Source organism: Seriola aureovittata, chromosome 13 (genome assembly GCF_021018895.1).
Source record: "Seriola aureovittata isolate HTS-2021-v1 ecotype China chromosome 13, ASM2101889v1, whole genome shotgun sequence".
Taxonomy (NCBI): domain Eukaryota; kingdom Metazoa; phylum Chordata; class Actinopteri; order Carangiformes; family Carangidae; genus Seriola; species Seriola aureovittata.
In genome coordinates this window covers 4,347,628-4,370,109 of record NC_079376.1, presented here as the reverse complement: position 1 = coordinate 4,370,109, position 22,482 = coordinate 4,347,628, and the positions used below count along the sequence as shown (strand labels likewise).

At 39.3% G+C, this 22,482-nt stretch overlaps 1 protein-coding gene and 1 long non-coding RNA gene across 3 annotated transcripts; one reads left to right on the top strand and one right to left on the bottom strand.

Moving 5' to 3' along the window:
- The first annotated feature begins 849 nt into the window (after nt 1–849).
- On the top strand, nt 850–13,818 carry LOC130179896 (uncharacterized). Of its 2 annotated transcripts, XR_008829337.1 has the most exons (4): nt 850–1,024; nt 1,567–1,733; nt 9,611–9,822; nt 10,888–13,818. It is a non-coding gene; the product is annotated as an uncharacterized LOC130179896 (long non-coding RNA). The 2 variants fall into 2 exon arrangements; XR_008829336.1 differs by having other exon boundaries at nt 865–1,024; nt 9,611–13,818.
- Nucleotides 13,819–13,823: 5 nt separating this feature from the next.
- On the bottom strand, nt 13,824–21,856 carry LOC130179895 (protein LBH-like). Its single transcript, XM_056393028.1, has 4 exons — nt 21,667–21,856; nt 16,408–16,486; nt 14,940–15,114; nt 13,824–13,911 (listed from the first exon to the last, which is right to left on the bottom strand). Exons 2-4 carry the CDS (start codon nt 16,483–16,485, stop codon nt 13,844–13,846), a joined length of 321 nt encoding a protein of 106 aa, XP_056249003.1. The 5' UTR covers nt 16,486; nt 21,667–21,856; the 3' UTR covers nt 13,824–13,843.
- Between the last annotated feature and the right edge of the window lie 626 nt (nt 21,857–22,482).

Sequence of the window (22,482 nt, the reverse complement as noted above, 5' to 3'; positions counted from 1 at the left end):
GTGGGGGGGTCCTTATGGAGCACTGGAAATTAATGGTCACACAGCTCTACACTACATCATCACACTCCCTCAGGACCACTCGCTCTTACTAACCATCCTCCTGGGGTTGTGCTGTTGCCATGTTGCTTGGGGTAGAAAATCAGGTCTAAGAATCGCCTCTCTCTCTCTAGAATCAGGTTGCTCGACAGGTTTTAAGCACCAGTTCTAGCAGGAAGACGAAGGTTATCATAATAGTGTCACTCTGAAGCTCCACTTCTCAGTTATTATTATCCATTATACAACAGTTAGTTCCGAACAAGTAATTTAATTGGATGAGAGGCATCCAGTGAGTGCTGATATGGGACTTTTAACTACATGTATCACTCCGCTTCACAGGGGTTCTGTTAACCGTTAATTAGCGTTACATTAACGGTCGTTATCTATGTTAGATTGTAACAAACTTTGCACCGTAAAGATAATTATATTCCCAGAAATAAAAATTTAAATTAAATGATGTATGGTCAGGGATACTTCAGGGCACACCTGAGGTAACATGTAGACAAAGTAGGGTCAGGAAAATGTTAATGTGTTACTTAGCAACAGTCCAGTACCAGTCCTGTTGCGGAACTAATAACAAACAAATAAATTATAAAATAAACAAATCAAAATCTGTTGTTGCTTATTTGACTAATATAGCGATGACTAATTTGACTAATGAGGCCTGTGATATTGTTTAAGTAGTCCAGGCTTCAAACACCATCAGAAGTGAAAGTATTGTGTTGTAACAGCGTGTAAAGGGTTAAAACTGTTCGCTCGATTTACACATGCGAGAGCCAATCAGATGGTCTCCTCCGGGGCACAGTAGCCAATCAGCACACTCCCCGCAGGTCAAGTTTGGTTTCATCAACAGCCTGGCAAGTGCGCAGCCAACCGTCAAATGCTAGTAGTAGCTGTTTCAGACTTTCGATAACCGAGACTGTTCATAAACACTCAAAAATGATCAGGTTGATCTTTGAAGAGGTGCAGTGATTCCACCCGCTCAGCGGTGAGTAAAAATACGTCTGTTTGGTGTCGATGAAAATGTGAATTGTCAAGAGTCCCAACCGTCCGCTAGCCGTTGTGCTAACGTATGCAATCGAAATTCCCATAGCCTTACGCTAACGATATTAGCATGCTGCCATGGGGGAAAACATTTGTTCGTGAGCCAAGTGAGTATTGTGAATGTTAAATATTACTGTTGTTAAGCTTTGAGCTGTGTAGGTTCTGGGTTTTAAAAGCACACTTTGCTGCACAGCTTATTTCAATTGGTGCATTCTGTGTTTTATGGAGTCTTAGTGTTTCACACAGTATAAAGTTGTTATGTGTTCCATATATTTGCATTTACTACCTTAAGCTAAGGTTGCTTGAAACAGCATTTGAAGAAATATTACAGTGTATTGAGATTTGAAGCATTTACTTGATGTACGTCAGAGCTACCTTTAAGAGCAAAATTGAATTGAATTCTAGATTGTGTTAATGCTTTTCTAATATTTCACATTAACTAGAAGTTTGATATAACCTCTGACTAAATGTGTGACCTGTCTATAGGTCAGGTTTTTGGTAGAGGCTTGTTGCTGGGATCCGATGCTGGGACAGCGTCCACTGAAGAACAGAGATTCCAGTTAACTGGATGGGGAGCCAATCCACTGGTCCTTAAAGGTGGACACTGATCGCTACTTCCTGAAGATGGATTCCCATCCTCGCTTCCTGACGTGGTAGGATGAATTAAAGCACTCAAACTAAATTATTGGGCCCCAATGATCGATCTCTTGACAAAAAAAAGAAAAATAAGTTATTTTTAGTTTATTTTGAATAAGCTTAGTGGAAGAATATTTACATTAGGTCAAAGTTTCCAATAATAAAGGATAACACTTGAGTTTTTCTTCAAAGAAGATTCTTCTGAAAATCACCTGCTGCTTCTAAAGTCATCACAGGTGACCTCTAATTAACAACACTGAAATAATTGAACTTTGTCCCCATCTTTCTCATAATGAGCAGCAAATTGCACAGATATTTTCAGGAAAGTTAAATGGACATTTTATGCAATTAAACACAGTTTTTCCAAATCTTATTCACTAAACTTTCTGTCAAAAGGTTTTAAACTTTCAGCAGTTTTTGGATAATGAAATGTAGCTTAATGAAGCTGCACGTTGGGAGCATAAATTCAGTTTTGGTTTTCGTCTCTTCCAGGGATTCATTGATTAAAAAAAAACAGATAAAACAACATCAGTTATCTTTTGAAAGATGCATCTCTCTCCTCTGTTCAAATCTGCCTGTCAGCACCACCGGGGGAACGTAACATAAGCCCTGCAGAGGGGGTTATGAGAGGCTGCAGATTAAAATGCTATGACACTGGGAGTTGGATAGAGTTTAAATAATGCATGCAGCGTCATCGGCTCTATGTCATGTTGATGGGCCAGAGATGCAGAGACTCCGTTCAGCCTGAGAGGCCCCGAGGCTGTCTGTGACCTGCTGGATCTCCAAGGCTTTGGGAGAGTCAATGAGCAAAATGAGCAGCAGTTCAATTTCCATTAGGTGATATTTACTCTATGGCAAAATGACACATGGCGTCGAGAGAATAGCTTTGTAAATGTCTTCTCCTCTTCGCCTGCATCTTCTCTTTATGACTGAGGAAGGTAAAATCGACACAGGTGTCAAGTTACTAAGTACAGTTCAAATGTGAGGCACTTCACCTGAGAATTTTACCATTTGGGCAGTTTTTCTACTTTTCACTCACCACATTTTCTGAAGAAAAACGTGGCATTTGTAGCTGCAGCCTCAGATTTTACAGTAACCATGAGGTAAATATTGCTGTTCTTGGTCTTAAACGCCTTGGACTACAGTGTAAAAACATTAGTTCCAGTGCAGTGACAGAATCACATCCAGTTTCATGGCATTAAATCAGTCAGCATCATTGCAGCAGTATGTTACTAGCAGCAGTCATTTGTCCATGTGAAATACATGGAGTTGAAAGTTTGGTGAAGTCGTGACTTCTTACATGATTAGTTGGTGAACTACTGTCGCTCTCTCTGCTGCTTTGTTTACTCCCCTCTGGCATTTTATTCATGACTGCTCAACGTTTTGTTCAATAAAAAGTTACTAAAGAGGGAAAATGAAGCTTTCTGATCTGACAAACTTGGCACCTATCGGTTTGCAAACTTGTTAGCTCGCTAACGGGTTGATAAGTTGTCAAACGTTTATTCACAAACGGCTTTGTACAGTTGAATTCTCTCAGTTGAACAGTTCATACTCTAACAGAGGAAGTTTAATAAAGGTTGACGGTTCAACACCGCTAATAGGCTACGATAGCTTCCTCTTGTTTTGGTTCTCCAATACGGATTACTGTGCAAACATTCATGTGGATTAATTTAGCCTTCTTGAATGGATCCTCTGATTTTGCTCAACTGTCCAGAAGGAGTTTTTAAAACGATGTACAAGACTTATGTTTTTATTGTGTAATTAAGTAGGCTTAATGTACTTGTAGTAAGTCCCTGTGCTTGGCCAAGAAATAGTTCAACACATAACATTTGAGCCCTTTAGAGGTGCTGGTTGGTGGCTTTTGTTACCTTTGGGTGTCATTCACAATCTTTATGCTAAGCTGAGCTAACTGGCTGCTGGCTGTAGCTTCATATTTAATGCACAGACAGGAGAGTGGTATTGATCTTTCCACTCTCCAATCAGCATTGAATAAGCATATTTTCCTGCAACCATTACAGTAGTTCTGCATTTTTAATTATATGTGCTACTTTATTTCCTGTTTGGACCGAACTTTTTCATCTAGTCTCGTCTTTGTCCAAACCCCCTTTGGATCTGGTTTTTAACTTAAACTCATCTGACGTAGACTGGAACACAGTGAACCTCCGTTTAAGATCTGGGTCACACTCGTGCACGACAGTGAGACAAGCTGCGTCTGCAGGAGCTTGTTTTGTTTTTGTGCGCCTCCCAAAAGAGAAAATAATACAGTCTGTTCCTTGATTGCTGTCTCCCTGTTGTCTGCGTTTTTGTGTTTGCTGTGCAGGTGAAATTGCAAGGTGAAGTATTGCTGCTTTATTACACAGTATGCAGCAGAGACAGAAAAGAAAAAGATGAGAATGTAATGAGAAGAGAAAACATTTCATGAGTTGAATTTAACTCCAGAGCATCACAGGCATGTGCCCACATCCACCACTGGATCAAATCCAAAGTCTGATCTGAATTTTTATTTATTTATTTACAGAGTGAGCAACTCAGCAACAGCTTTAAACTTTTAAGTACAAACTGCCACTGAAAATCAGACGAACTGTTTGTTTCCAATACACCAACTTTACCTTGTCGTGGCTCAGACGCACAAAACAGCACCTGCAAAGGTGAGCTGTTTGAACTTGTGTTGTGCATTTGAGTCCTGTGTGTGAGACTCTAAATAAAGATGGATGTAGCCTGTGTGACGTCACCCATAGGTTTCTGGAGAGCGGTTTTGAAGCTCACTGAGCTCTTCCACCGTCTTGGCAGTGCCTGACTCTGCCTGTAACTCCTGGTTAATCCAAAAATGGGAAGAAAGGGGGAGCTGAGACTTAAGTGAATGCCAGTTTGTGGCAAGCATAAGCTCAGCCACCTGTCACTCAAAGTGGCACAAAATGACCCCCTGCACAGTTTTCATGAAGGAGGAAATTAACTATAGAGACCAAAACAGTTTTTAGTACCAGGCTGTAAACATGTTTATTTCTGCTGTAAAGTTAACATGGGAGTCTAAGGGGATTGACTCACTTTAGGAGCCAGCTGTAAGTGGTCATTCGAGGAACTGCAGTTTTTGGACACTTGTGTGTTGGTTTCAAAAACCACACAAGTAAGATATATTACAAATATAACAAATCCCTTAATGATGCGTAATCCCATTTCACAGCAAGGATGAAACGTATTGCAGTCTGATGGACACAATCCCTCCTTGCAGCTCCTCGCAGCAGATATTTGGGCCCTGTAGGTCTCAGAGCTGTTTACCTCACGAAGCCTTTATAAAAACCATCTGGTCCAGTGGGCGGAGGCTCACTCACTCCTGCTGCAGCTCACATCAACCTCTCTTCCTCCTCCCAACCCGCTCAAGGCTCCACCTGCAGAGCTGCCCCATCTAAAATTGATTACAGTGACATTTACTATTCATAGAAAAGGTTACTAGAGTAACCCTGTGCTGTGCCGCATATTTGAGTGGAGCATTATTCCCAAACAAATGAAGAGGCGCTCTTCACTGAACAACCGTGTACCAGAGCTGAATGACAAACTGGTTGCGTAATTATGAATAATATGCAACGCAGATTTGGTCTGTATTATGATTTTTCTCCCCTCTGTTTATATTTTGAAATGGAGAGATAAAGAACAAAGAGATACAGACAGAGAGTGTTTGAATTATTACTGTAAGATCAATATTGTAGTGTTATGGCAGAGCTCTTTTTCACAGAAAACATATAATATTTACAAGAAGTTGATGGTGATGAAAAGTTTTTCAAACATTCTCAACCTTGTGAGTGATTTCTGAATCTTTTTTTTTCTTTCTTATTGTTTAAAATGCAGAAAACACTCAGTTAAATGTCTTATAATACTGCTGTAGAGAATCCATGTGTCTGATTGGCTGACGGGCGTCCATTAAAACTGTATCAAAATTTTGGTCAACTGTTCAACTACTGTTCTTTTAATAAGGGCTAAAGAGGGTTTATTAACCTGTAGGTAACCATGGCAACAATACGTATTAGCCAACATTACCTGAAACCTAACCATGGGTATAAACAAACCCTTAAATTTTGTCTCCAAGCATTATAATGCAGTTTGATGTAATGAGCAACGTTAAAAGCTGCTCCTCCACATTACAAATATTCAACTGGTGAAAGTTTGTTGGGCTGCAGCATTTACTCAATATCTGTTTGTACTTTAATTATGTAATATTTAGTCAATCAACATGAGGTAGAAAACTAGGTAGAATACTAATTACATTCAAACAATGATTTAGGAGATGAGGCTGTTTTTTAGACCTTTTAGCAACACAGACAGATTTAGACATCTGCAGGCATGTTTCTAAGGTATTCATGGTGTTACAGATGAATAGCTGACTAGCTAATTAGCTAATGCTATGTTGCCTGCAAACTGACATTTCCCAGATGGATGTTTGTTTAGGTGTTGGGTTAGAAAACTAATGTGCACTGTGTTTCAAAGTCTGTTTTTGTGTTTGTGTCTCAGGCTGTTGTTTAGTGTCACTGTCAGCCAGTGATAAATTAGACATTACTGCTCCAAACAAGTTTAACTTGTTAAAATTACATGATAAAAGTTTGAAGTTATATAACTGGCTAAGTTATAGGACAGAGAAACCACAGCACAGTGCAACACAGAGTATCGTCTTAAATTTAAAGATATAAATATAATATTTTCTTTTCTGGCTGCTGCTTTTCCCTAAAAAAAAAAAAAAAAAAAAGAGGTGGTCATATTTTTCAGAAAAGAACTTAATGCTGCACAGCAGAATAAAAATGCAATTTAAATTCTGTGGGATTTTAACAAAATTACTGTGAGTTACTACAAAATTATTGAAAATGACTGTACATGACACATTTACTGCACCAGCCTTTAAGGACAGAGGTAATTTTTTATGCATTTCATTTAATTTTTTGTGCATTTTGAGATAAAAAATGAGTCATAATTATGAAATTAAATTATGATGATCTGATAACACTGCTTACAAATTACACAAGACAAAGATGTTTAATCATAATCATGAGGAAAAACATAAAGAATTAAGTGGAGGACTTTTTGTTAGCTGAACTGTTCGAACATCGCCTATAGAGTCAGACATATAAACAGTATCTGCATGTTTTCCACTTGAAGTCACCTACAGCAGCAGCCACAAGTTGAGTGTTTGTTAGTTTTCTGCCAAACATTTTCAGTCACAGCGCTGTGCTCGGCGGCCATGATGACTCTAACATGGAGGTGTTTTTACACAGCGTGGGCGTCCAACCAGAGGGCTGAGAGGTCTCAGAGGAGACGGAGCTCCTCGCTGGCTGCCGTCCATACAATAAGTGCTCTTCATACAATCAAACGCAGTGCATCTCACTGCTCTTTAAATTAGTCGCTGCACAGTGTTTCATCAAATCCATGCTGCGTTTCATCAGTCTGCCCTTTCAAGAGCTAACTCCTCTCTGCTTATGTTGGATGGCACATTCTCAGCATCAGTTCCATATGAGGCCGAACCTTTGACCTGTTTTCAAACATTTCCCTTGACTCAAGGCAACGCTTAAGTCGTGTTTGTCAATGTAGAGCTTTCACTGACTTCATGAAGTTAAACAGCTTATTGTCTTCCACTGAGGTATCAACGTTAACCATGAACATAATTCTACCATAGAAGAAAAATAATACCCAGTTCTTCAGATGCTCAATTACAGTTGACCCTCTAAAAGCCTGAAATTGTCCTGAACATTTTGGGAAATATGTTTATTTGCTTTCCTTCTTCAATTTCCCTTCTGAATTTTACATAAAACTAAGTGGGTTAATATTCAGCTGTGCACTGCTATGGTTCATATCTGCATTTATTTTTAGTTACATAGCTTGTTATGTATCTTAAACTATGTATAAAAATGTTATATTATGTCAGCATATTGCTGCGTCCAGGACAAAATATATATTTGCTCAGTTTCTTGTCATGAAGAGATGGTTTTCACCTTTTATAAGGAATATTTTCAAGCTATTATGACATTTGACAACATATCACTTTATATTGTCATGTCTCAAAACAAAATGCCATTAAAACGAGCAATTCTTGTTATAACTACAAACAGAAATATTTCATTAAAACTAAAAATGTGTATTAAACATAAGCTGGTATGTAATTATAACATGAAAAGGTTCTTGAAAAACACCATACTCTGTAAATAAAATGGTGTGTTTTGAAATGTGAGACATTGAACTAAATGAATATTCTTATGTAGACTGTATCTTATACATTTGACATTACAGCGGTAGTAAAAGCTTTATCATCCAGTCGTGGTGAGCTGTGAGCGTTGGGCCGCAGGGGGAGGGCGGGTGTGCGTTACCTCGGCCTATCACGGACACATTTGAAAGACCCGTTTGAAGCCAGCAGGAGTGGGAGATGAAAGTCCTGGCACAGCACACTTTGACATCATCAAAACACAACTCCCTCACAACACTCAGCGGCTCTAATGGCTGTGTTAAAAGGTACTTTTAAATACACAGATTTACAAGTGGCCGCTGGCATGGTCTGTGTGGTCTTTGTTCCAAACTGAACATGAATGAATTCTACATAATGAAACAGGAGAGATACAGCAGAGCAAAATAATGGTGATTACAGTGAGACAGTTATATCCAGGAAAAGAGATGCATCTGTTTTAGATGGATTTTTGTAGCTTAGTCAGGAAAAAATACAAAAATCCTTCATATATATATATATAACAATGCAAAATCCTGCTCTCACTAATTTCACTTGCACTGAATGAGAGTAAACAAGTAGCAAAATATTCCCAATTATCCAAACTACGAGTACTCATTGTGATTGTGGTTTTATTGACGCATTTTACTAAAGTTAAATATTTACAGTAGTGGAAGTAGAAAACCTCCAAAAATCTCCAGCACCTTAAAGTTTGTATTAAAGTAAAAATAAGTACATGTAGTTATTTTCCACCTTTCTTTTAGCTAAATGCTAACATTAGCACGCTAACAGGCTCGCAATGACAAATTAACAGATATAATGTTATAATGTTTACCATCTTAGTTTTGCAAAACGACCGAAATAAACGAAACTAAACATATCGTCACCTTTTTAAGTTGATATGGTGAAGTTGATAGCAAACCGTTGTTTATTACACCCTTAACAGTGACAGAGCATCATTAGCATTCATTTGGAGTCTGATCAATCCAAGTCGAGTAATCCCTCTCTTTTAGCTCCGTTTTAGGTCTCCTCCAACTGCTGAGGGAAATATCAGGCTCTTTAGCTGCTAAATGCTGCACTGTGTTCACCAGCTGGTCTCTAACTGTGTCAGTCTGCTGTTTGCTGCTGAGCAGGTGGGGGACAGTGGCTTTAAGAGTCTTTTTTATTTAAAACAGCTGCCTGCTGCAGTTGAAAATGACCAGAGCAGTATGTGGTCCGGACAGATAAACAATGAGCTGAAATTCACTATACAGCTCTGCAAAGATGATTCAGGTGATAATTCCCAGTGGATAATCCTTTCATATGGTTTTCACACTGTTATTTGACATAAAAATATAGATTATAGCTGCTTTAAGTAAATGTTTCTACTTCTAATCGAGAGAGAGGGAAACTTAAGAAAAGCCGATACAGTGAATATATGTAAACTTGTCAGTCAGAAACACTAAGATCTGTTGGTATGCATGAGCTGCATTGGTGAATGTTGTTGTACAAATCCATAACGATTTGCAACGCTGCAGCAACAAATGTTAAAAGCTTCCACCTTTTTGAGGGAATTGCGTGTAAAATATGAGGGAGACACAGTCTGTTCGTGTAAGAGGAGAGACCAGTGTGAGTCTTCCTTCCTCTGAAAAACAGCTTGTGACATTTGAGAGATAATTGACACTGCATTGTTTCCCCCCCCGCCCCCCCCCCTCGCAGCCTCGCTCCCTGCAGCCCTTCATTTTCCCAGGAGTGACCCCACTTGCTCCGACGAAGTGCTCTTCACAAGGCTGTCATCGGAAAGGTCAGATCCAGAGAGCGAACGAGGCACGGAAGAAATAAGATGGAGATCCTGCCATCCATCTCGCTGTCTGGATCAAGACCCCAACCCGACCTTTAACAGTTTATCAGCCTCAACAAACTATCAAAGTGTACGTGGGAGCGCCGGTCGTGTTGCCTGTTCGCCGGAGTGTGTGTATACACCACAGAAAGGAAGAGACACAGAAACAGACGGAGACAAAAAGCCTCTCAACTACAAACACTAACATTTCTATTATTTACCTGCAACTAACCAGTTCTTTAAAGTTTTATATTTAATTTAAGTTTCCCTCTTTGTGCACAACATGGTCCAAGAACTGCCTCAGTGGATAAATTTAAAGTTACTGCATTTTCAAAATGCAACTACATGCATGTTTTGTTCTTTAATTAAATGTATTTGGAGTAATTTGACCTCTTAATTATCTCTTATAATTATTTTCATTTATCAATAAATGAGACGGTTATCAAAATTATTCTCAATTAATCAACTAATTCTGGTCTTTTTATTGTCATCTTAAAACAATATTTCACAACATCATGTATTTTAAATTGAAAAAAGAAGTATATATTCGTTTGGCTTGTAATAGGTAAAGCTGCTGTTACGTCTCAAGTTCAGTTACATGTTCGTTTTTCATACTTTTCCCATATTGTCTTAAATAATTGAGGTGCTGACATCCTCTCCAGCAGTTTGATAAATTTCATTTAGCTTGTTGAACCTGTGTTATAAAACAGTGCATTTGTATTTTTCATATTCAAACATATCCCTTAATCTTCTTATCTTTTCTGAGCTTGTACTTCATAAGACTTCAGCCACCACAGGTGATACTGGTGCCAACGTGACTATTTGTATACGATTTCTCGTCTCAACACACAGAAAGAAAGGCTTTGATTATAACCAAAATCATTCCTCACTGGTTTCCACACTTGAAGAATAACAGTAATTTGTCCATTTAGTTTTCCAGTTCAGAGAAAACTGATTAGTTAATAGTTTAACTCTTTCATCAATTAAAAATAAACTAAACATAAATATGGACTAAATAGATAAAGTTAAGCTAATAAAAAATTTTTGAAAGTACATTATCATAGTGTATATATAGTTTTTAACTGGTTACAATAAAGTGCTGGTAAAGCCTTTACTGTGTTTTCATCACATTAACTTTCACTTTTACTCTCATCAGCCTCCAGGCGACGATTACAAGCAGCGGAGCAAATCCACAACTGGATGTCATGAACTATGGAAACATGTCAGGACACAGGGAAAACCAAACAGTGTCAGATTCCCCCTACAGTCAACACTACACATGAAAATGATTTAATGTTGAGAGATGAAGAACATCTGCTGCCATTTGTCTATTTATCCGGTTGGTTGATGAACAAACTCATTTTCTCCAGCACCGAGACGTCATGCCGGTCCGTGGCTGTGACGTGAAATGCACCGGTGGGTACAGCAGATGTTGGGTTTACTGTCCTTGAATAACTGTGATTTATGAGCGTAACTCGGAGACTAAAATAAGAACAGAGTTTGGATTCTCGGTGCAGCCTCGAGCTCAGGAGAAGAAACGCACCTGAGCTTCCTCCACTGTGAACACACAGGAAGAGAAATACTGCAGGGCTGCTCCCACAGGACGTTTCTTACTACAAGCAAGATACTTTCCCTGCAGTGTGATTTTTCTTCTTTTTTTTTATATCAAAATGTGTAGCTACAGTCGAAAGTGATTTTAGATGTAGATGCAACATATTTAATGTAGGTCTATTTTAGTAGACACCAAGAATAAAATGATGAACTCTAGAAAGGCCATAATATGTCTTCTTTAATAGAGGTAATTTTGCCGCTCTGAGCAGAAAAGATGTAACGCAGAGACACTGATTTGATGAAAATTGCACTTCTTTTTGTAAAAGGGCAGTAAGTAAAACTTATGCTCTCTTATAAAAAAAAACAAAAAAAACACATGATGTACCTCCCAGTTGTTTTTCACAACTTTGACACAATCATTTCCTCTGCAGCTGCTGAGATTCGAGGCTTTCAGATCTCACCTTTCAGTCAGAGCTTTACTTTTCCGAACAAAAACGTCCTGACCACTGACTATTTTATCAAGACTTTTTGTTCCCGTACCTCAAAAACCAGAGTGACTAAGCAGCGTTACAGAAGAAAGCCTTTGTAAGGGTCAAAAGCGCTGTAAGGGTTTTTTTTTGCCACTTGTAAAAAGGACATGCAGTTTAAGAATCAGATGGCAGTAAAGGAGGTTTGTATGAGGGGAATCTAGTGTGAGGCAGGAAGGACAGATGTACTGTGAATATTGGACTTATGTTGCGTTCGTGTCTCGTGGGAGTTACCCAAATGACCAGTTTCAGACTTGAAAATACTGTTCACGTCAAATTCCAAGTTGTAATTACATCTGGGAGACTGATCTTTTCTGTGGCGTGCTGCTGACTGGAGGATCTCACACTCTCTAAAGCCTCTACTGAACCAGTAACTAACGTGCGGAGTGACGTAGGGACTGCTCAAATCTCAGATGGGTGATGGGCTGCTTAGTTGTCTGAGAGACATAACAAACTACTTTTATTACTGGTCAACACATAAGTGTAAAGAACAACTTTAAATATTCTAATATGAAATAAAACAAAGAAATGGATGCTATTTGTAAGTCATGGCTACAACCATGGACGGATTACTCTCTCACAGAGGCAAGACCCCCAGATCGAAAGTCATTTTATATCTCTTTTTGGACGTTTTGTGTCTCTACGATCGTTTTGCATCTTGTTGAGGTCATTTAATATCTCTTGGTAGACATTTGGTCCCTTTGGGGTCATTTTGAATCTTGTTGTAATTGAACATCTTTTTGTGGATGTTTTGCGTCTCTTTGAGGTAATTTTGTCTATTGCGGTAATTTAACGTCTCTTTGTGGACATTTTATTTCCGTCTGTTGTTTGTGACTGTATTACAGATGTGCATCTGTTGGATCCAGATGTGTCACAGCATCAGTCAAAACCTACAGCTGCAAAGATCCTCAACCAGTCAGAGTGAAACTAACGCTTGCTTTGACCAGTACAAACCACAGGAACAATGAATTAAAGAACGTTGTAAGAATTTTGAAAAGGTTTATTACTTGTGCAATAATTTAGGCTTCCAGTATTTTAAAAAATATCATGTCTGTGACAAGCGACACACATCTAAAATATTCTGGTTCTTTTTACTTCTGTAGTCTGTAACAAAATAGACTACCTTTAAATTCCTGTGAACATATTGCTCCAATATCTTAAGTAAAACAGAACACGATTACATTCCCTTTAACACCTACTGCATGAAGACACTGCTCACATATTATAATATAATAAAGAATGTCATAACATCGAATAAAGTGTCGAATTTATTTTTAGTTAAATACTTCTCTTTAAAACATCGTAGCTATTATTACAAAGTGAATAGTGAGACCAAGATCACCAAACTACAGCAGTGAGCACTTAACAAACAGTGATGTAATTTAAATCTAAAGTTAATGTAAAATCTGTGCACAAAATACAGTGGCTACCATTAGTAGTAGTAGAAGTAGTATGGCACACATGAGCTAAATACTTAAGACAGCATTTAGGAACATCTGTCCAGATCAGATGTGCAGATGATATCATGGGAATCTGGAGGGTGAGGGCTTGGAGCCAGAGAGAGAAACTTACTTTAATTTATCAAATTAAAAATGTGTATTTATATCAAAATCACAAGGCTGGAATGTAACGGGGAAATTCTGACGTTAAAAACATGTCTGCTAATGACAGTTATAGTATTTTTTTTTTTCGTTTCCAGGCAGACAACTTCTTGTGAAAAGGAAATTTAGTCAAAAGGTAAAAGTACAAACTGGAGGTTGTCAACTTGGTCCCTTCAATCATCTTTATTAATGTACAGAAAAAAGCGCCTTCATCAGCTCGGTACATGAAAAGAAAAACACCTTCAGTAAATTTACTCTGAAGGTTTCGACTCGACTTTGGCTCCAAGCCCCCTGTGAACTGGGGTTTGGGAATCTTTTTTTTTTTCTCTACCCTTCCTCCTCCGTCTCCGTGATCTTTCTATCCCCACAACGTGCTCTTCTACGGGACTCTTTTTAACTCATCCAAGTCTGGACTTGCAGGAGGAGAGTTTGCTCAGTTGGAGTCCTGCGTCTCCGCCTCTGAAGCCTCTTCATCCACCCCGACACTCGACTGCTCCTCATCTGGAAGAACACGAAGACGCTGTATCATTCACAAGACTTTCAAATTAAGCTCGGCATGTGTACAGCTAAACATTCATTGTTTAGTTTCTGACTGAGCAGCAAAGAACACAAACATGTTCCCCTTTATTTTCCTTTTATAATGACAGAGACATCGCGCTTGAGGACCTGCAGGGACGACTTGCATCACCTTGATAGGTGCATATGGCTCGGGGGGCTTGGACCCCGTTGATACCTGCTTGATAACTTCTTGCTTGTTTTTCTTTTATAATTTATACATTTATTTTTGGCTACAAGCATCTTTTAAATGCTTGGTAAAAAGAAACAAACTGCAACAGTCAAGATATTTGTGTCCATGAGTCCTCTCATAGTTGAGTTTGATGCACTCCTTGTTTAATGTAAAATATCTCTTAAATCAATTAATCGGGATAATAAATGTACATAAGTAGATGAACGTAAAACTAAATAGAAGAATAAAATAAATGCCTGGATAAGAATATCCACATTAAGATAATAGATCTTTAGATGAACTGGTTTGGCCAAACTATATCCCAACACTAAAGTTAGAACCACGAACCACAAACGTTTCAAAGCAAACGTGCTGTTCAGTTCCACTTTACAACATGAAGCTGGTGTTGCATGAATGCAACACAAAGGCCCGACCAGAGCCAGACAGATGTAGATCCCTGCCAGGTGCCATGAAGACTGGGGAAAAAAAATGTATCCCAAGTTTTATGACACCATCTCAATGGTCTAGAGTGTTTCCTCATTTAGTTCTATTCATTCGAAGGATGGTATCAAATACTGCCATGGAAATACCTGACAATGGACGCATCAGTTCACCTCCCAATATACAAATATAGGATAAGGAAGTCAGAACTGACACATTGCATTTAGCTGATCACCTGCTGATGAGACCATGTGACTTGTGTCTATACGTCCTGGTTCTCCTCTAAATGGCCGTAACTGAATCTAAATGAAATATAATCAAATTAAAGAAGACAAACTAGTGAGGACTTCACACTCCTCACCTGCAGTCTGTTCCTCTGCACTCTGTCTCTCAGTTTGGGCGTCCGCAGAGCTCGGCTCGTCCGGCGGCCAGCGGAGCTCCCCGCTCTCCACCTCAGCTCCGTCCGTCGGCTCCACCACGATGGAGGGAAGCCTCTTGGACAACTTTGGATACCTTTCATGGGTATCTGGGAAGAGCTGGTGAGTGCTTATGTAAGGTTAACTGAAGGGTTGTCATATTTGGGGGAGTAGGGTGAAAACATTAGTCGCGCCGCATGTGAAAGAACAACAATGCGGTAAAAATCGGATTAGCTGCAGACGGTGTGTCGGATGAAAGCTTCAGCAGATTAGCAGCTGGACTTGAAGATGACCCACAAATCTCTAGTTCAAATGTGCATTTGCCTATCACTGACATTTTACATTTCACATTAAATTATGTCTTCATACAATGTTGAAAGCAATGATCTGGGCGGGAATGTATAAAACTAAACCGAGGACTACAGCTATGTCTGCTCTAAATGCTCTGAATCTGCCAATAGCAGGCCTGCAAATGTGACATGCACACCTTGTCATGATTTGCAACTACCCAACAATCAATGTGTCCAACTCTAGCATAATAAAACATACAATAAGAAATCTTATATTGTGTGAGTGATACTGTTTCTCCTGCAGTTGTGTTCACAATATCGATATATACTATTATTAAAAGTCTTGCATGAGTTAAGGAAAGATGTAGTTACTTTTGAGTGATGCTCATCTGTGGAGGTCCAGTCAAATGTTTGTATGTGAACTAACCACGTTAAACAGCTTGTTTAATTTATATTTATTATATTTATTTATTTAGATTGTTATTTGTTGTCTTTCAAACTCACCAGACTTAAAAAACAAACTATCCTCCTGTTGCTTTAAATGCATTGAAATGACTATATTTGAATGGGAAGCAGGTCCTGACCTAAACCTCAAAACAAAGAAAAGAAAAACCCAGGTTTAAAATAAATGCCTTGATGTCCTGACCTGCAAATCACTAAATCAGTGCTTCATGGGAAATGCTTCACCAACGTCCTTTTTCAGTTTGTTTTGTTGTAGTTTTCACCAAAGAAAGTTTCTTTCAGTAGATTTCAGACTGAAAACTTAAAAATCGTCACCAGCACAGAGAGAAATTGGGAGATTTAACTCACTGGCGCCAAAAAAACAAAACATAAGTGATCACTCTTTACACTTCATGATGATACATTACGTTTAGAAAATAAATCTTTACAGTAGCAGATGGTCACTCACTCGTCCGTGTGGCTCAGCTGGATAAGACACACACCGTTTACTCACAGCAGGACTGAGTCCAACTCATAATGACCTCAGTCACGTCAACCCACATTTTTACTCTTGCTCACTCTTCTGACTCACCGCTGTATGTTTTCTACAACAATAAAACAAGACTGTGTTGAAATAATCTAAACACACACACACACCCACACCCACACCTGGAAAGGATACTGTGGCCTGCTCTCCTCCTGCTCCTCCCCCGCTGAAGTCCTCCGTCCCGGGCTCCAGAGAGTTCATCACCTCGGTCATCCTGAAAGGAAAACACATGCCGATTGCCAGCGATCAATAATCTGTCTATACAGTGTTTCTCTGCTTCTTGTGGCTTTTTTTGTCTTAAGTTGACAGATGTGATATGTTAAATGTTCACGGTCTTCTTACCTACACGGATTCAGCCTCTGGGTTAGTGCAGCGTTTGAGGATGTTTGCTCAGACTCTTGTCCACTACTTCATTTATTAGATATTTTCTAATTTCAACATCATGCATCAGACTTTGAACACGGGCTAAATGTTAAAAAGGGATGTTTTGTATCAGTGCAGTTTACTCATGTATCATTTTGGCACAGTTAACTGTTTCAAGGATCCTACTGTATCACTGAGGTTTAACTAATGTGTTAAGTCTTCATCCTTCCTCGTAAAACATTTGCAAAGCCAAAGTTTTGAATATTTTTAAAACCTGCATTATTTACATCCGTGTTTTACAGTCCTCCTCACTGCTGTATATTTCCTCATTGCTGTATTTCCTCTGCAGATCAGTTGAATAGTGTGAAACCATTTGCAGGAATTGTGCACCAATGAGCCAAAACATTATGACCACTCACAGACGAGGCAAATAACGGTGATTATCTCCTAACAACGGTGCATGTCGAGGTTGTTACGGCCATGTGACTGGGCGAGGCTCTAAGGCTTGTGGGATGCTCCTCGGCAGCAGTTGTGAGTACTGACATGAACTGGTGACAGTGTTGGGGGATGTGCTGGAATAAGACTGATCTCCACATCTCCACCTTGTCTTGGCAGGTCTGAGCTGTTTTTGGCGCCACCAACAGGATATCAAGCAGGGGTGGTCGTAAGGTATGTCATCACCTGCACAAGCACGTGCGTGGTTCCTTGTGCAGAACAAAACAGAGACCCGCTCACAAAAAACTCTACAGCTCAACTGGTGGTCACAAACTCCACAGAGTACCTTTGAGTAAAACCCCCAAACTCGTTGTGGCAACACGCTCAACGACCAACGAGACCCAAAGGCCAAGCTTGATGTTTCAGAAGACCGAGGAAGAATCTGAACAGGTTGTTGATGACAAGTTTCAATGCATGATGATAAAGATATAAAGTATTGAGGTTCAATATCCCTCCATGACTGTAATCACCCTGCTGTTACTGTAACTTTACCAACTAGGCACCAGTATGTCTCATTTCTTCAGAGCAAACTACAAAACAGCAGAAGTTGTGAACGCAACATTTACATATCAACACGTAAGGTGATACGTTGAACTTGTGAGGAAACAGTTGGTTAGTCACACACCCAGTAGTAATGGAGCAACATGGTGGTTCATTTGCAACCACCTGATCACTCTGTTTTATCTCTGTTTTTGGTCTCCACCGGCCCCTGAGGGAAACATCTGGCTCTTTAGCTGCTAAATGCTGCACAATGTTCACCAGCTGGTCTCTACCTGTGTCTGTTTGGTGCTGAGCAGGTAGTGGACAGTGGCTTTTAGACCTTTTTTTGCTATACAGGTAAATAATGAGCTGAAACTCACTGTGAAGCTCTGCAAGCTTCAGATTCAGAAGTGACTCCCTTTTCACCTTGTCACACCGTCAGTTGATAAATATCGATTATACAGAAGCAGCTTTGATTTTATGAGCAGAGGAAACATCATGGCATCCGTCACCTCTGCCTGATCCATTATTTTCCTATATCAGAACACCTGGTTGTGCATTATTAACTTCTTAAAGTGACAGTAGGTGCAAAATAATATTGGAGTGATTCAGTTTTAAAGTGACATTGATAAAAATCTGTGTTACAAAAAAAAAAAAAAACAGCTGACAGTATCAGTCCTCTGCTCACTAGTGAAACACAGACTTTGCATGTGACAAGTTATCAGAAACACCACTTTCCATACAATCAGACCGGCAGTTGCTGTTGCCATGGGGACGAGCGATTGAGATTTTATGCCTCTGATTGTCTGAATAGTGCACTTTGCCTGAGAGCACGAGGCTGAGAGCTGATTTGGGGGGTATTCATGTGTGCCGTTACGTAGCAATTACCGCCGTCAGGACGGGGCCTTGTAGTTGTGAGACTTCTCTGTGAAACCTGGTATTGCTTCTGCCCTTCATCCTCGCGGCAGAGAGACAATGCAGCCTTTTATTCCTCATCAGAGGCTGGCATTGTTCCTCTGGAGGGAATCTGTGCGGTCACTCCGGTCGGTCTTATATCCGGCTCTGCTGCTCTGAAGGTAGCGACTGCAGAGGAGGCCTGTGGAGCCCTGCACATGATTTCAGTCTGAGCTTGTTTTTGAGAAGTGCGGTGATGTGAAGCGTGACAGACACAGGAATTTAAATGTTGATGCCAGGCGTGACGCCTCAGTCATGTCTTTCCTTTTTTTTTTTTTTTTTTACCCTTTAGCTGAATAATAATGCCTTATTTGAACCATTAGGTATGAACAAGGTTACCCATGTGTTAAAGTCTGACTGTTTACAGGAAGCCGCTTCACTTCTACCTCAGCAGAGAAATCAAATGTTTGACACTTGTCTCTCTTTATTTGCTGACTAGTGCCCACATTTTTAGCTGGGTCAAGAGGAAGCAGCAGCAGGTGTTTCCACTGGTGACTGAATGTTTAAAATATGTGACATTAATCATATATTGGTATAGAATAAAATCCTGGACCGATCCAAAGATGTTATCTTTTAAGGATTTTTAGGTTGGAGAGCCATTTTATTTTGGATTGTTTCACCTTCTTAAAGTTCTTGTGAAATGAAGAGTTCATGTCCCTTGACTCATTAGATGTTGCTTAATTAAGGCAGTAAATCGGTGTTGAAACACAAAACTAAAAATGAATCCTAAACTCAAAAACAGAATCCTGAGCCGTGAACCCGGAAACTAAGAACTGATTTTAAATACTGTTTAATGTTAAATATGTCTATTTACTGGTTTCAAATAGTTGCTTATTTCCACATTCATTTGAATGTTTATGTCCTCTTCAAGAATCTAAGTCCAGTGTTCCCTCTCTCTCTCTTTTAGCTCTGTTTTGGTCTCCACCAGCTCCTGAGGGAAACATCTGGCTCTTTAGCTGCTACATGCTCCACTATGTTCACCAGCTGCTCTCTACCAGCTGTGGCTGAAAATGACGCCCTGAGACCCTGAGACCCGAGACCCTGAGAGTGAACTCCGACAGTAAAATTGTGGCCTGGACGGATTAACAAGCTGAATCTCACTGAAGATGAAGGAGGCTCAGGATTCAGCTGATGATTGTCATCCCTATGAGTTAGCCTGGCTCTGTCTAAACAACTACACTACAACTACAAGCTAACAACCCAACGAAAGCTCACTAATTAAAACCTTATATCTAGATTGTTTAATCCTTAAAATCCGTAAATGCAGCAGTCGTCGCTGCTCTATGTCTTTACTGGAGGCAGTAACTTCTTAGAGTCTCCATTGGTTTCCTACAAAGACGTAACTCCACACACAAAAAATGTACAATGTCGGATTGTTGTTTTTACACTCTGGTTTTTTTATGGTTATGCAATATTTCACAAAAGCTTGAACGACTCCTTTTGAGCAAAAGTAGCAATTTTCAAAGTAACTAGAAACTATAACTTTCAAATAGTGGAGTAAAATGTTCCCCATGAAATGTAGTGAAGTACAAGAGTACGAGTAAATGTACTCCTTCCTACAGCCTTTTAAAGTCTGAATTATTTAATTAAATTAAATAATTAAATTGTTCATAGCAACTAATTAACTATCGAAACTCATCATCAGTTAATTTTATTTTGACTGACTTATTGATTAATCAAGCAAAATACTATTTAATAATATCTGTTTAACTACTTTAATAATTAAGTTTAAAAAAAAAAAAGTCTAAATCAGCTAAAGATTAAATGATTAGTTGATTTGATAGATCTGTCAATAGAATTTTTTCAAGCAAAGATGTTATTTTTCGTTTCTTTGTGTGATAATGAAATTAATATCTTTGAGCCTTGAAGACCTCGCATTGGGTTTCAGGAAAATTTCAACAAGAATTTTTCAATATTTTCACATTAAGTAGACTAAGAAAATAGTCAGCAGATTAATCCATAATGAAAATAATAATTAGTTGCAGATATGAAATCAGCTGTAGAAGCCAAAGCACCCTGATGTACAGTGAAATCACTCTGCTAAAACACACCCAAATCTCCATTTAAGTACTGAGCTCGCAGCCAGTTTCCTTCCCCATCCTTTCTGAAAGATGTATATGGTGTGACCTCACAGATTATAAAATTCCTCCTCTGTCTTCTCTGTCCATCACGAGATTCATCATGGTGGTGACTGTCCATTTAAAGGGGCAGCAGTTCCCAAAAATTGACATCCTCCAGCACGACCACACACAATCAGCTCGACTCCACTGTTTCATTTTAGTGCAGATACAGTACGGTGAAATGCAGGAATGACCGCTGCACTCTCTCCCCTCTTATCGCCCCTGCTTCACTTCAAACACTTTTTCCATCTCTGCAACTAAATCAGACCCAGCAGCAGCAACAGCAGCAGCACCACCTCCTCAAATGCAGGATCCTCGGATAAATCCAGGAAGTTTTTACTGCCCAAGGACATGAAAAAAAAAAAAAAAATCCAATCTATGGCCAAAAATAGTGATATTCTCCTTTACTGACCATGTAGCCTTGGAAAAATGTTCCACTGTTGCTTGTTGCAGTTCAGTTTGATTTCTGCTGTGCTTGTTGCCCCACTTTACATTTCCTGTTCTATTTTTTTGACTCTTTGTTGATGAATAAATGGCAGATAAACTTATTTTCCATGCATCTTTATGCATTTTGAATATATGTAATGTTAATAAATGCCCACAATGTGCAGGTTTGGAACAGAGGTTTACCTGCCTGCATGGCGCACAACAGGTAGCAGATAATATTAATAGATTTAAATACCAGTAGATAAAACACAGCTTCTGCTACACCTACACTTATACACACTACACAGGCTGATGAGAGCTTTCTGCACACAATCCCACACACTGAGAGCATCTCCAGCGCAGAAAACCACTAGGTAAAACAGGTTTAATGAATTTTCCTGAACCTTTAAGGTGCAGTTTTAAATGTTAAACTCATCAGTCTTCAGTTACTTTTATTAAAATGAATAAAAGAAGCTTCTAGGTCAGAGTTAGACATAAAGAATGAAGGTGTCTGAGTGTTTCCAGAGTGGTAAAAAGGCGAATAAAAGCTCCGTACCTGTCTGCGGGCTGATCCAGTGTCTCAGAGCAGGAAGGTCTCCGTCCTCCGCTGCTTCATCACACTGATGCTGCTGCTGATGATGATGATGATGATGATGATGATGATGGTGGTGATGATGATGATGATGATGATGATGCGGGCTGTTGTGGGCGACAGGCGGCGGGGCGCGTTGGGCTACCGCTGAAGTTGCCGCTCGCATCAAAGTGTTCAGAGCCTGCGCAGTGGAGCAGGACTGGTGCTGCCTTCAACGACTGTCGGAAACTTTCGGGTTATGAAGGGGGGGAGTTTGGGACACGGGTCAGCGATTAGATTCAACTATTGGGCAGTTTTTTTTCTTCAGTGTTGTTGACTGGAGGGGCAAGTGCCAACGTTTTACAAGGGAAATGAAAATATCCCAAAATTGTTTTATGTTTTTTTGTTTTGTTTATTATTTTCTATTGATTTATTAAACTTTAGTAGTACATTATCCACGTTCTCTCCTGTAAGTGGATATACAGTAATCTGCAAAAATTTCAGGCATTTTTAAATGTTAAGATTCTTATCCATCAGCAATACCATATAATATTTTAATTGGCCCATAGCGGTTATACGTTTTCATTGATGGATTATGAGACAATGTGTCCCTGGACAGACAGGAAAAAAGCCCGGCGACCCACCTACAAGGATTTTTTTTTGTTTCACTTCTCTTTTCGGTCATTTTACATCTTTTTATTATCATTTTGTGTCTCCTTTAGTGATGGAAGAAGTTGTCAAATGTTTTACTTAAGTAAAAGCAGCAATACCACAATGGAGGTATGTAAAATGTAAGTAAAA